This window comes from Mesoplodon mirus (genome assembly GCF_964341445.2).
Source record: "Mesoplodon mirus genome assembly, chromosome: 3".
NCBI lineage: Eukaryota > Metazoa > Chordata > Mammalia > Artiodactyla > Ziphiidae > Mesoplodon > Mesoplodon mirus.
The window spans coordinates 179,524,654-179,538,894 of NC_138978.1; the positions used below are offsets into that span (position 1 = coordinate 179,524,654).

General features: G+C 39.9%; 2 protein-coding genes across 11 annotated transcripts in view; one reads left to right on the forward strand and one right to left on the reverse strand.

Moving 5' to 3' along the window:
* AIDA (axin interactor, dorsalization associated) overlaps window positions 1-5,280 on the forward strand; it is a 44,487-nt gene extending 39,207 nt beyond the window's left edge. The window contains exons 8-10 of one of the 2 annotated variants that reach the window (XM_082613796.1): window positions 353-475; window positions 2,279-2,396; window positions 2,505-5,280. In XM_082613796.1, coding sequence (XP_082469922.1) covers window positions 353-475; window positions 2,279-2,396; window positions 2,505-2,601 — 338 coding nt within the window. In that variant the 3' untranslated portion in view covers window positions 2,602-5,280. The remainder of the gene's footprint in view (window positions 1-352; window positions 476-2,278; window positions 2,397-2,504) is intronic. The other variant, XM_082613795.1, reaches the window with a different exon arrangement.
* A 1,057-nt stretch (window positions 5,281-6,337) lies between these two features.
* Window positions 6,338-14,241, reverse strand: part of MIA3 (MIA SH3 domain ER export factor 3) — a 74,568-nt gene continuing 66,664 nt past the window's right edge. For 3 of the 9 annotated variants that reach the window (XM_082613786.1, XM_082613779.1, XM_082613785.1), the window contains exons 19-28: window positions 13,172-13,273; window positions 12,039-12,099; window positions 11,902-11,937; window positions 11,760-11,827; window positions 11,536-11,636; window positions 11,229-11,366; window positions 10,249-10,362; window positions 10,089-10,168; window positions 8,199-8,349; window positions 6,338-7,187 (exon numbers count right to left, since the gene is read on the reverse strand). In XM_082613786.1, coding sequence (XP_082469912.1) covers window positions 6,877-7,187; window positions 8,199-8,349; window positions 10,089-10,168; window positions 10,249-10,362; window positions 11,229-11,366; window positions 11,536-11,636; window positions 11,760-11,827; window positions 11,902-11,937; window positions 12,039-12,099; window positions 13,172-13,273 — 1,162 coding nt within the window. In that variant the 3' untranslated portion in view covers window positions 6,338-6,876. The remainder of the gene's footprint in view (window positions 7,188-8,198; window positions 8,350-10,088; window positions 10,169-10,248; window positions 10,363-11,228; window positions 11,367-11,535; window positions 11,637-11,759; window positions 11,828-11,901; window positions 11,938-12,038; window positions 12,100-13,171; window positions 13,274-14,241) is intronic. The other 6 variants (XM_082613781.1, XM_082613787.1, XM_082613782.1 and 3 more) reach the window with 5 other exon arrangements.

Sequence of the window (14,241 nt, forward strand, 5' to 3'; positions counted from 1 at the left end):
AGGAGCACCACTGTGGTATATTACATCCCCAAATGTAATTCACAAAACTATACTGGCCTGTGTCCTCAGAAGACACCTCTTAACTAGGAAGGATCCAATTTTGTGATGTGTAAGGCGGCTTCCTCCTCCTATCCATGGGGGTCTCCCACCCTCTCTACTCCGAGCCCTCCACATGACCTTGGAAACCAGCCACCTTCAGGTACCTGCTCACCCCAGACATGGGTCTTTATTGGCCTCAGAATCTCCTCTCGGCTTTTGCCTCTTCAGGAAACACAGCCTTTTGCAGTTCCTTTGCAGTTTTTAAGTCTTTGTATTTGAAGGCTCGAAGCAGAAACTGTTTTTTCCTCTCTAGATCTGAATGGCATAGATTTAACTCCTGTGCAGGATACTCCCGTGGCTTCAAGAAAAGAAGATACGTATGTTCATTTTAATGTGGACATTGAGCTCCAGAAGCATGTTGAAAAATTAACCAAAGGTTTGTGATGCTAAAAGTAGAACAATATTCAGAATTTGACTCTTTATTCTCCAGCTTTGAATCTGTTATGTACAGTGACTCATTTTAACTGAGACTAATGCTAATGAGTATACTTTATGTTTATAAGCATTCCAGTTAATCTTCCTAGGCTATTCTCATTTTACATTTTGTCCTTTCTTATAAATGCCATGCAGTATAGAGCTGTGCATACCAGCAATGCAGGAAATATATTATCTACAGATGATGCAGATGAATAATAAAATTTTTTAACTTCCTTAAAATGATGGTATCATATTTGGACTTTACTGCTGTTTTCAAATGTGACTTTATTTTCACATTTATTCAGACCTAGACACAATCACGATGACAAGGAGATGGGTTCCATAGCTGAAGAGACTAAGAAATGTGATCTGCTATCTTAAAGATCTATGAGGTTTTTAAATAATAAAATGCCTCTGTTATTGCCGTGGAAGGGAGAAGAGAAGCTACTCTTTTGTGGACATGGCAGGGTCATACACCTGGGGACCGAGGTCACCGGTAACCTAACAATTGTAATCCTTTCGTGTGTGTTGGTAGCAGATGCTAAATATGCCCATCTCTGGAATTCCCTGGCGGTCCAGTGCTTAGGGCTTGGTACTTTCATTACTGGGGTCCGGATTCAATCCCTGGTCGGGGAACTAAGATCCCGCAAGCCCCACGGCTCGGCAAATAAATAAATAAATACGCCCATCTCTCCCTCACGCACATCACTTTGTCTCCTAAGTGACTGGCTTTTCTTTCCTTCCTTGACATGTGAAGCGCTCCGTTTGGACCCAGGTGCCAGGGCTGCGCACACATTTCTGAACATTGTTACACTTTTAGTCACTTGTGAGTTTTGTCATCAGTGAAAGTATTAGATGTATGTTAATTGTCTTTAAAAGCAAAGCAAGCTCCAGCACCGCCCTGGTTAAGCCTTTGTTAACAAGGAGCCAGTTAACAGGGAGACCTGACGTCCCTCCGTCTCTTTCCTTGCCTTCTTTAGAAATTAATTGTTCTTGGCTACACAGATGAGGTGGCTTATTATTCTGTTTTTAGCTTTTCTCTGTGGGGAGGTGGAGAGAGCTTATCTGTTGGACTCTGGGGAGAGAAAACTATCCACGTTTCATCACCACTTGTTCACTGGGGGAGGGGTGGGATAGGCGTGCGCTCTAAGCCCTTGCTTAGCACTGTCTTCACACAAGCACATGTCATTCCAGGAAAAACAAAACAGGGCTTTGGACACTGAGAAAGGTATTAGGAAGCAGTTAACATTTAAAAACGGAACCAGCTGTTGTTCAGACTCCAAACTTCAAACTCCCGAAGACTGCATTTTTGAGTTTTTGTTTCGAGAAACTCTTTTAAGTTTGGATTTTTTGATGAACTCTTTTACATGCCTTTTCTACTTAATGTGTTTCTATGAGTAATGTTAATACTTAACAAGTATCTTATGTGGGTTTTTTTGGTAGTATTTTCTATTCTTAATATTTTATAATTCTACCTGTGGATGAACTTATTTACATTCTTGAGTCACTCTGGCTCAAGAAGTTTTGCTCTATTCTGTAGAATAGGATGATGATACGGAGACATGTCCCTCCATTCAGGTACAGACGAGTTTTGGGGTGACAGCCATAGTCAGTCGTATCATCAGAGAGGTTGTTTGACAGAGGTTACTTTGTAAAATTATGACAATTGTTGCTTGTTCATAGGCTTCTGGTGATTAAAGAAAATTTACTGACACTAGAAATGTGCTGTCTGTGGCTAATCTGCTTTGCTTTAATTCCTTAGGTGCAGCTATTTTCTTTGAATTCAAACACTACAAGCCTAAGAAAAGGTTTACCAGCACCAAGTGTTTTGCTTTCATGGAGATGGATGAAATTAAACCTGGGCCAATTGTAATAGAACTGTAAGTGATGCACATACAGAATTAGTACTATTTTAACGGTGACTACTCTCCTTAATATGTAACCTTGGAATAGATCAGTTATCAATGGCTTTTCTATTGTGGTTACAGATACAAGAAACCCACTGACTTTAAAAGAAAGAAATTGCAATTATTGACCAAGAAACCACTTTATCTTCATCTGCATCAAACTTTGCACAAGGAATGATCCTGACATGAATACCCTGGAACTTCTGTGAATCTTACCACTCAGTAGAAACCATCCTAGCTCTGTGTAGCACATTCGCCCTTCAACAGGCAGGAAGCAAGCCGTACCCAGGCCAGCAGGCCAGAGTGAGTCCATTACAAAGCTGTAGCACAGAATTCAAAGTCCAGCACGTCACTGATGTACAAGACTCCTTTGGATACAGGCTTATTGTAGATCTTGAAACGTTTTCACTTTTCTATTAATTGTGCAATGAATAGCCTCTTTTCTAATTTGCCACTCCTCCTGCCCTGCTTCCTGGAACGACACTGTTGTGGGCGGAATGTGCTCACCCGTCACACTTAATACAGCAATAAGAGTGTGCTAGCGTTTACACACCTGTCCACTTCTGCTCCAATATGCTCTTCGGTTTTTCGAGTTAATGTCAAACTTTGGGTTGATGTGGGTGGGATAGTATGAAACTGCTTTGAAAGGAATTGGACCAATTATGCTGCCCAAGGTCAGTCTGGAAATGTATAGGCTGCTCCTCGGAGACGGCCTCGATTCACCCTGATCTCATGGTTCTCCTGCTTAGAAATAGTGTGCCTTGGCCAAATCAGTATCCCATATGGGCGTGTTCGCAGGTGGTAGCTGTGATTTTTCCAGATGACCGGATCGTTTTTCTGACAGTGAGCATATTTTTAGTCATGTTGATTAGCTTCTTTCTACATCACATCGTTACTCTTTCTGATAGTGATTCTGGGGTTAGTGATGGAACCATCTCAGAATAATTACAAATTCTTGGTGGGTTTATGATGTCTTCTAAGTAGTGTGACCTAAAAATAATTTGAGTCAGATGCTAACAAGATACTGCAGGAATAACTGCTGTTTTTCTGACAACTGATTGTGAAACCTTAAAACCTGCATACCTCTTCTTATAGTGATGAGTATGCAAATCTGGAGATATTCTATTTTTTTTTATATAGGTAGATAGGATTGCCATTTATTTCCTATGTAGATATACTGACATTCATTCATATGGAAATATGCAGGTCATTAGCTTTTTATAATTTGACTATTTACATTCTTTTGACTTAATAATGGGGCATAAATAAAACTTTCATAGAACACATGAGGTGGATATTTGATACATAGAACATTTAAGATTTGGGGTGGGCATTCTGTGGGTTAGATGTGGAGCCCACATATTTAATATTCACTATTTTAAATGACCAATGCTAGCATGAGGGGAATGCAGTGCCAGTACTTGGCCTATTTTTAAACTCGTGTAATAAGCCTAGTCAATACCGTTCAGTATGTTTGCTTTTTAAAATAAGTAACCACAATTAAGTTCTAGCCCTTGCACTTCAAGAGATCTAGTCTCCACTTTCAGTTAGGTCAGTTCTGTTTACTATGATGGATGTTAAAAAACTATGAGCCTGAAGAATTCTCAACCCAATTTAGTCTTGCCTCCCTCTTGATTAGTTTAATTCCAGATGATTCCATCCACAGTAGCTTGAGGGGATGAGGAATTTGCCTTAATAAATTACTTTGTTGTTCACTCAACTCTTAGACTGTGAGTTGTCAGCCCCGCGCCCTGCCCCCCCCCAGACTGTAAGCTCCTCAGGGGGCAAGAACCACATGTTCTCCATGTCACGTACATTTTCTGAGGTGCTTGGCAGCGCTCTGTACCCTGTGGAGTACTCAGTACCTTTTGTTTGATGTTGCTGACAAGACCTAAAAATAATCCCTTAAAAAACCTACCATTAAAATGTAGCAAAACTGATACATTGTTCTTTCTCTTTTCTCATAGACCATAAGACATGTATATCAAAGTGATAGTTTATGTCACATCTGCTGTCATTCACAAAAGTACGGTTTAGATGAACTACAAATGCCTTTCATCAGTGTTAAAGAAGCTTAAATCGAACATCGCTGATTAGCTTAGCTTTGTAATTCAGACCCGAATGAAATAAAAAAACGAGCGACTGTCTCGAAGCAGTAGACGCAGAATACTCCACATCCCACAAATCATTTACTTTTCGATGAAAAGATCAGGCACTGAATAGTAACCACAACTACAGCAGACTTGCAGGCTGAAACGTTGCTGCTCCGTAACTGAGATGACTTTAGCAACTAAGCCCAGTAAGACAGTTAGCTGGAGATGACTTCTGAAACAGATGTAATTTTCAAGCCAGTCGGGGCTAATGTGACTCAGGGTGATGCCCCCCCCCCACCCTCTCCAAATTGGCGGCTTGCCTGGGCTGGGCTGCCGAAGGGGTGCAAACAGGGCTCTGAGAGGCGGCAGGGACGGCAAGTCTGGGGCCGCTCGGCTAAGCCACAGGTGGCAGTTCTCTACAACTGACTGACTTCTCAATATGAAACAGAACAAACACCAAAAAGGCTTTAGAGGTTAAAAAAAAAAAGAAAAAGACTCCAGGATTTGATGTTGAAATAGATTTAATTTACCTTTGCTACTATATTATCTTCCTAACTGGTGTAATCTATATTTAAATACTATTTAAATTTTGAAATTATCTTCACTATTATTTCACGTCCTGAAGAGACTGATACACTCAAAAGCTGTATTTGTGACTTAATCTTTTTATTTTACATGGTTAAAAATAACCTATGCTGTTAACTATGGAGTTTTCCTCTTAAATTTCTTCTATTCTTGATAATAAACAGGACACAGAGATGGAATTCTCTTTTCCTGAAAAACTCCTTATGTATTCGTTATGAACTTTGGAAGAGTTGTCTTCTTTCAACGGTCCGTATCTTTCTAAAGTGGCATCTTTTAGTTTAGTATAAAGAAAAAATTTTGTTTCACAGTGAAGCATTTGCTTTATTTTATAAGGTATTCTTAGAGGATTAAATATCCTAATGGTGACAAGTCACGGTGCAGATTTCAGTAGTATCATTACATCACAGAACTTCAGAGAATGCGAGAGTATGATCTAGCCGCGAACAACAATATCAACCTTTTATAATTCTGATTTAATTGAAATCTTAAACTTCTTGAAATGTGCTACAGAGTTACTATAGTTTAAAGTGTCTGTTGAGTTAGTTCTTAGAAACACTGTTTAAAAGACCTGGTGCAGTAATGGGCATAGCAAGTATGATGCAATCCTAGATTCTCAGATTTACTGATTTTTAAATATAAGTGCCAGTATTCAAATATGAATTTTGGAATAGGATCAATCAACAAAAAGAACTGAGTTCAGCCCATGGTTGCTGACCTAGGGCATGTTACAAGCCTCACAATCCTAAATCATTCTTTCTCATAGTATCACCTACTCTTTGCCCTTTTTCGCCATATTTCTTGAAAGTCAGCGGCAAGATATAGGAGAAATAACAGACTCTACATTTTTTAAAAGAAATTTTCTTACTTTTATGGTCATGACACATCATTTTCATTTTTCTGTTATGCACCCTAACGCAAGAACGGTAAAAGCAACAGAATATCAGGTCAAACAACTCCTGCTACATGTAAACTCATACTCAGAAAACCATTCTCAACCAGGCAGAGCCACAAAACAGCACGTGAATGCTGTCCACATTGGCCCACTGACTTCTTTGAAGTAGAAGGAAGACATATCAGTTGTGGTGCTTCCCGGTGACTTTGAGGTTGAACTCATGAGCGGTGAGCCAGGGAAGTGTGCTGCCAGGTCACCATCTTCAGTTCCGGGAGCTTGAGTTTACATGTTTCCAAAGTGGTACAAGTCTCGTGAGAAAACAATGAATAAACAGACACTTGGGAAATATTAATAACCAAATTTTTATGAACTGTTACTACAAAGAACTTCAGCAAGAGGGGAGATAAAAGTTTAGTGATCTTTTAGTAAACATTTTTAGCGTAACAGTCTTTGTGACCAGATATTTTTTAAAAATCAAGCTTATAAATACTGTTGCTCTGTATTCAACTGGTGTACACTAAAAATAGGATAATAAATGGAAATACATGTTCTTATAGCATTTCCACAGGAAATGTTCATATTTTTCACGACATTCTAAATCATTTAGCAGTTACATATGCTACATTAACTAAAACACAGGTATTCTTTATTGCACATTTCAAAGTTGTAAGGAGGCTCTAGCTTACAAGGTGATTTTTACTTTGGGGCGGGGGAAAATGATATTTTTTAACTGTTTGGCTCAAAAATGCACACTGCCAGGGCAGCTTAGTTCTAAAAACAAACCTTTTAAAATCAACTTTTGGATTTTGAAGCCAGTGAAAATCCTCTACTGTTATGAACAGTGCACAGTCCACTTTCTCTCAGACTACATGTCCGAGGTCAGTTACGGGCTCTGTTTGAAAGCCTGCAAACAGCCCTGGCTAGTGCTCTGAGAGGCAGGTGGGGGCTCACCTCTGGAGCCGGAAGCCGGTGAGTCTCTTGCAGCAGAGGAAGGTGGATAATCCTGGGGGCCATGGGTTGGGGGTGGTAATCGGGTACCAGGGATAAAGTACTCTCTTGGGCCAAGAGAGCCTAAAGGTCTAAAAGGTGCGTGTCCTGGTAAGAATTCTCGAGGGTCAAGAGGCAGGTCCCGTTTTCCTGGTGGAACACCTGGTGCATATTCTCTCAAGCCTAGTGGTGGACGCAAACCAGGACCTGGAAAAATTAAAATTCAGTCATGTAACTACATATGAACATATCTAAATTTAGATGATTCCATGTATGTTAATCTTTAATTCCTCATATCCCTGGAAGTCAGGTGATGGCATCCCCACTTTATAGATGAGGCAAACTGAGGCTCAGCAAGTTTAAGTTACATGCCTGTAGCCAGCCAGCCATGAAGCAACATAGGCTGGATTTAAACGTGGTTCTACCCAGCTTGTGGTTTTTTCGACAACACAATTCTGATGTCTTTATCTCACAAGAGCTTGATTTGTACTTAGAAGTACTATATATCATACTAAGACGATAGATTATGAAATAAGGGCTTCACTGTTAGTAAATTTTGATAAGGGAAATTCCACTGTTACTGTATCAATTAAAAACTCATGCAGTAGTCAGCATGGACCTACATATGCCATCAAAATCAAGGTGTCTGCCCTGCTGGGAAAGGCCTTCCAGCTCCACCTAATTAAATTCAGCAACATTCTACCTAGTAGCTATTACATTTTACCTTCTCTTTAACATTTCCCTCCTATTTACTCCCAAGGTGGGGAGTGATGGATTCATCTTTCCTTCTTTTATACTCTGTGACCCGTTGCTTATACTTCCATTATGGTGATTACAAGTTTTACGTTGTATATAATGTATGTATGTGTCCTATAGGATGCCTTAAGCTCCTGGAGTTAGGAGAGTTAATTCCATCCATTACAGAGCCTAGTATGTAGCCAGAGATGTTCAAGAAACATAGGCAGAAATAATATTTCTGACTTTCTATGAACATCCCATTTTCCCTTGTCTACAAGAGATACCTACTGCCCATCTCAGTATAGGGAGATTATGCAGCACCCCTTTTGTCCTGAGAAACGGACAGAAAAGTTCAAATGTACTCAGCCAGCTTTACCCTTTCGCACAGCCCTGCGTAGCAACTGTTAAAATATTATCAAGGATTAGAGTGAAAAGATGAATACGCTTCACAAGTCCATTACTACCGTTCAATCATCATACCAAAGGGCGGAGGAAGTGGCCGAGGCCCAAAAGGCCTGCAGAGTTGGGGAGGTGGTCCGTATCGGATGGGCGGCAGTAGAGGGCCTCCCACGGGGGAGCTCAGGAGGGGCGCCCCTGGAAAAGGAGGGGGCCCTTTTGCAGCCGTAGTAACCTGCAAAGGAGAAGTAATGAAAGTTCTGACATGCTTGGATATGACAGATAAAAGCACCAGCACCAGTAAAAGCTAAAGCCCAATGAAGCAGATGTCAGGCACTTGTCCAAGGAGCGAACTACGGCAACACAACTCTACCCCTCCGATCTGTCCCGCTGACAGCTCGGGCGGGTTCAAAGAACGTCAGAGGAGTGAACACTTTCCCCGTAATCATATTAGTGCTCGTATGGGCAAACAGAAGAGGATGCAAGAGGTCTGTCAAAGGATATTAACAGAGGCGATTCCCAACGAAGAACTAACAATCATACCATACACACCGTAAACTGCTTCTAGGGCAGCCCCTCCCACCCGCCCCAGTAGCTCATTTTTCCATATTAAGAGTGGAAAGAACAAAAGGGAATGAAAAATCCATTTTCTATGCACGTAAGAAGAGCTAATATTCAGAGTACCTTCAATTTCCTTTCATGTGTTATAAGATCTCACCTTGGTTTAAACATAAGGGACCAGAGGCACAGAGAGTATTAGATAACTCGCCGAAGGTCATACAGCACGTACGAGGCTGGCCTGGAATCCACTATCAGCCTGACTCCAAGCCAGTGCCGTCCTCCTCTGCCCCCACTATCAGAGGAGGTTCTACTCTCTTTGAAGTCAGTCCGCTACTTCAAAGGGGTCTTGGGTCTTAGCCAGGCTGCCCTGGGACACAAAGAGCTCTCAAGCCATGTGTATTCCTGGAGTCCTGCACGGGAACTCGCAAGTATTTCCCAACAGAGATAACGGTATATATTCAAGTTCAGCAGGCACAGCTCCAGCATCCACCCCCATTCACCAGTAACGCCGTCCTTCACATTACGAGGTGCCGACCACTCCTTCCCTGCGGAAGCTGGGTTGGAAATTCTCAATAATGAAAATATGTATCTTGATGTCAACACAGTAAAGCACTGTGAGGTACAATCAGAGGACTTACCAGCTGTCGCAGCTACACAAGTTATAAGAGAATACACTTATGTGAACATAATTTAAGGCTGCTGCTGGGAACTGGCACAACAGGTAATTAAAGATTTCCACTATTCAGTACTTCATTTATAGCAAACATCCTCTGTTACTAATCTGCAATTTCAGATTATTCAAAATAGGGCTTGCCCGGTAGACTACTGGAGATATTCTTAAATAGCACACTTCCAAACAAATACGTAATAATGATGAATTTACACAATATACGATGAACTGATTTGCCTTAGAGTACTCAACACCGAAGCACACAATACAGAACTGAAGTGATGACTTTTCACATTTTAAGGTTAATTACAACAGATGCTCTAAAGATATTAATCACCTAACCAAAAGAGGAAAAAGGAGTGAAAACCAACCGACCAACCAGACTTCGCAACCCAGCAACACTTCCAAGTCACTAGTAAGGTCAGTGCTGCCGTGCAATTCAAAGCAAAGCAGATTGGTGTCATGCTCCTCAGCTCTTTTCCAGAAATACACCAAGTAAAAAGCCCAGTTCAGCCTACAAGGACTTAGTGCTACTGGGTGCTCAGCCAAAGACGTAATGCTGGGAACTGAAGGGCCTTCAGGCTCTTGGGGAACAGCTTGCTTTTTCAAAAAGTAAATGAGATGGTACAGACATAACACAACACACAAAAGGGAGATGGACGAGGCAAAGAGAGGGCGTTGTAGAAAAAGTTAGATGTTTCCTGAAATACCTAATTACAGTTCAAAGTGACCGCAGAATTTACCTTGCCCTCATCCATCACCTTAGAGGGGGAAGAGCTTCTTGAGCTACTGTTCATCATGGGAGCTGCACCCGATTCTGGATCTGTGGGAGGCCAGAGAACTGAGTTAGACTTATTCTGACTTGTAAACTCTCTGAAGAAGAATACCAAGTCCTCTACCCACCTCCTCCACAACTTGAGACTCTCTGAACACACTTAGGTCCCTTACCAGAGGCAGAGGGTTTCCCAGATGCCTCAGATGACCATCGAGGACGAGGTAGAGGCCCATCCACTGACCCTTGAGACAGAAATAACAGCCCTTGCATGAATTTTTCAGAATAAACCAATTGTGGACAGGTCAGGTTTCAGTTCTACCCAGAAAGCAAAATTTAAAATGGGTCTCCCTATGGGAACATATGTATAACTGATTCATTTTGTTATAAAGCAGAAACTAACACACCATTGTTAAGCAATTATACTCCAATAAAGATGTAAAAAAAAAAAATAGAAAAAATAAAAAAAAATAAAATAAAATGGGTCTCCCAATACGTATGAGGAGAAATCACTAACAATTTATGCACAAACTTAAAGAATTAAAGTAAGAACTATCTTGGATTGAAAAATCTGCACATTAATAGTACTGGTCAGGTACTTCAAGCTACAGGCAATTGTATAGGCTGTTTTTTCAGTCTATATGTAATCTGACTTCCATATCTTACCAAGTATTATAGACATATTTATGATTAGAAACAGACTTATAGCATTTCACATTAATGAGAAACAGATGTACACTGCATAAATTATATAGTTTTAAGGCTACTTTTATATTATTCAAGAGAGGAACTCAACAGAAGTTTAAAGATAAAGGCCTATACTTCACAGCAAAAAATCTGAAAAGAAACAACAATAAGAATAAATGATATTTATATATTTGTTTTACATATACACTTATACATGACAAATAGTATTGTTATAATAATAAATAAACGCTTTTTGTTCTAAAGCAAATCTAAAGTAGACTATTTATCCACCAAGACAAAATTAAGAAATTTCCTTCTTTATATCGGACAGACCCAAATTCTCAACTGCTGCTTGCATCAGAATTCTCAAAGAAGGAAAAAACTCTTGAAACAGTTTACTTCAAGGTAACACGTCAATGCTCACCAAATTCACTTCGAGGCATCTCTCTTCGGTTAAGCGTAGCAGACAGAGGTCTTGCGGGTGGGTCTGCTGTCAGTGGCGGGGAGCACTCTCCACCACTCACAGGAGATGGGCCAAAAGAGCCATTCTGGCTCAGAGGACCTGAAGACAACGGGCAATAATTACCACTTTAAGTGAACCTTTTTTTTCTAAGTTCTTGGGATTATTTCTAGAGCATCATAAATATTACACACATATTCAGAAATAAAAAGTAATTTAAACACATTTTCCACCAAAAAATAGATTGCAGCCCTTTAAAAGTGCTCCCTACCTCTCCGTGGAAGGTTCTGTGTGTTGGGTCTTCCTGGCTTTGGTTTTATAATCACAGGTTCTTCTTGCAGCATTGCCATCTTTTGGGTTAGTTCCAGTAATCTTGAATATAGAGAAAGAATGGATTTAAATATGAAATAGGAAATTAATTCCTTATTGGATACCACACAGCACAGCCCTTAGAAACTCTAAAACACACTGAAAATATGTTTTAAAATCACATACTTGTGTCTCAAGTTGGCAGCTTCTCTTTTCTCTTCAGCTATAGCTCTTTCTGCAGCACGAGCTTTGAGCTATTGGAGAAAAAAAATATCCAGAATAAGCTGTGGTAGACAACACACAAAATAAAGAAAAAAAAAAATCTTACCCAGTTATCGTGAGCTTTTTTCTCATGAGTAGCGATCTGAAAAAATAACACATCAAAAAATACGTTCAGAGATTCATTATAATAATATGTATTAGAAAGCAAAGAAGTCTGCTGCTGTAGGGCAGTATAATTATTACCTGGTTTTTAAATGAGCGCTCTGTTTTCTGTAATTCTTCCTCCATTTCTTCAATTCTCCGCCTAAGAATTAAACTTGCTTTTATCATTTAGAGCACAACTGAATAATATTTTAAACAATCTCGCCATGTTCCCTTTACTCTAACAGCTACACCTGTACCCTTTCAGACTTCATCCATATGTATAAAAACACATTCTACATGGCTGTAATAAGAGTACACTGTAATCAAAACTAATACTGCATAATTTCCTTCCTTATTATTTAATAGCTGGAGATTCTGAACTGATACTTTATAATTTCCTTAACTGTTCTCTTCAATATGTTCTCAAACAATCCCGCTATAAATATTTTTCTCCATAAAGCTTTTTCTTCCTTTAATTATATCCACAGAAAATTTCCCAGAGCTATATTACTGGGTCTATCAAATGGCATGATCATTTTTTTAAAATTAATTAATTTATTTATTTATTTATTTTATTTTTGGCTGCATTGGGTCTTTGCTGCATGCGGGCTTTCTCTAGTTGCAGCAAGTGGGGGCTAGTCTTTGTTGCGGTGCAAGGGCTTCTCATTGCGGTGGCTTCTCTTGTTGCGGAGCACAGGCTCTAGGCGTGTGGGCTTCAGTAGTTGTGGCACGTGGGCTCAGTAGTTGTGGCCCACAGGTTCTAGAGCGCAGGCTCAGTAGTTGTGGCACACGGGCTTAGCTGCTCCGTGGCATGTGGGATCTTCCTGGACCAGGACCCGAACCTATGTCCCCTGCCTTGGCAGACAGATTCTTAACCACTGCGCCACCAGGGAGGCCCTGGCATGATCATTTTAATGGTTTTTAAATACACCATACAGCAAACTGCCTTCCAAAAAGAATTTCTCCGATATATAAAACCACTCAGAACTGTTGGCATGAAGCAATTTCCCTTACAGTCTTGTCAGTATTGGGTGTAAGGAAATTTTTGTGAATTTAACACTTTTTCCTTTGTTAACTTAAAATTTATTTTTTTCATGTTAATTAAATGTTTTGACCATTTAATTCTGCTTCTGTGCCATTTTGTTCCACACAGTGTAAAACAGTTTTTTTTTTTTTTAAAGCCAACAGTAGTTTCATCAGCCACTGACACTCTCCTCAGAAGCTGAACTCACTTGTAAGTTTTCACTTCCTCTGCCGCCGAAACCGCCTTTTCATCTGCAGCTGACAGCCGCTGCTCTCTTTCTTGCCGCTCATACTCTTCTTGACTCAATTTCCTAAGATAAAATCAGTTGTCAAATGAAAGTGTTTCTCTTGCTCTCCCAGCTGTCTGTCTGAATGCCTCCTTGTTACTTCCCATCCTCTCTAAAACACACATACAAACAAGTCATAGGAAGGAATTCAAACCTGCCACTTAGGGATAAAAATCAAACTCTGCCCTGTTGGCAAATCACCTGCATTTTTAAACTTCTCCTCCTAATTCTCTACTCACTAGTGAATGAAACAAACAAATGGAAAAAAACACTCTGTGCCCCATGGGCAAGTTTCCTGTGTTTGAGACAACGAAAGCTCATTTTACTTCAATGTGGAAAGCCAGGGCTGATCAACCTAACACAATTAAACTTATTAGGATAGAGCAGGGGATAATTATTGCTCTTATTTCTACCATGGAAAGACCTGTAATTACTTCTCTTACTTCAATCTTGGAAGGACTATTTCTCAATCCAAGGCTGGTACCATGATCATTAGCCCCCCAAAAGCCTTTTAGAACGTCTTCTAGTTGTGCAGTTAACCACAGATTAATTCTACACTTCAGATGTGGGACTCCTACTGCCTATTTCAATAGAATTATGATTAAAGGAAAGAGAACAATCTTAGAATTGGCCATGTCTACTGGATAGAAAAAGAATCTAAGCTGTCCCATAATCAGAGTATCAGCTACTGGAAACTGGTTTTAACCTACTAACCTTGGAGCTCAAGATATCAATCTTGAGACTGCAACGGTAGCAACATGGTTTTCAAATGCTATTTTCTTGTTACCCTTGTACTTCTTTGACCATAGTTCTGATTCAAAGGAAACTTGAAACAATTTCTATGCAACAGAAGCATAATCAGAAGAGCTATAGTAAAAACAGTTAGTAATCAAAGAGAAAAAGGGTTGTATATTCTTTTGTAATTGTCCATTTAATACTCAGCATATGTCTTATGAATAGCTATAATATACTTTACCTAGTAAGATGCTAAA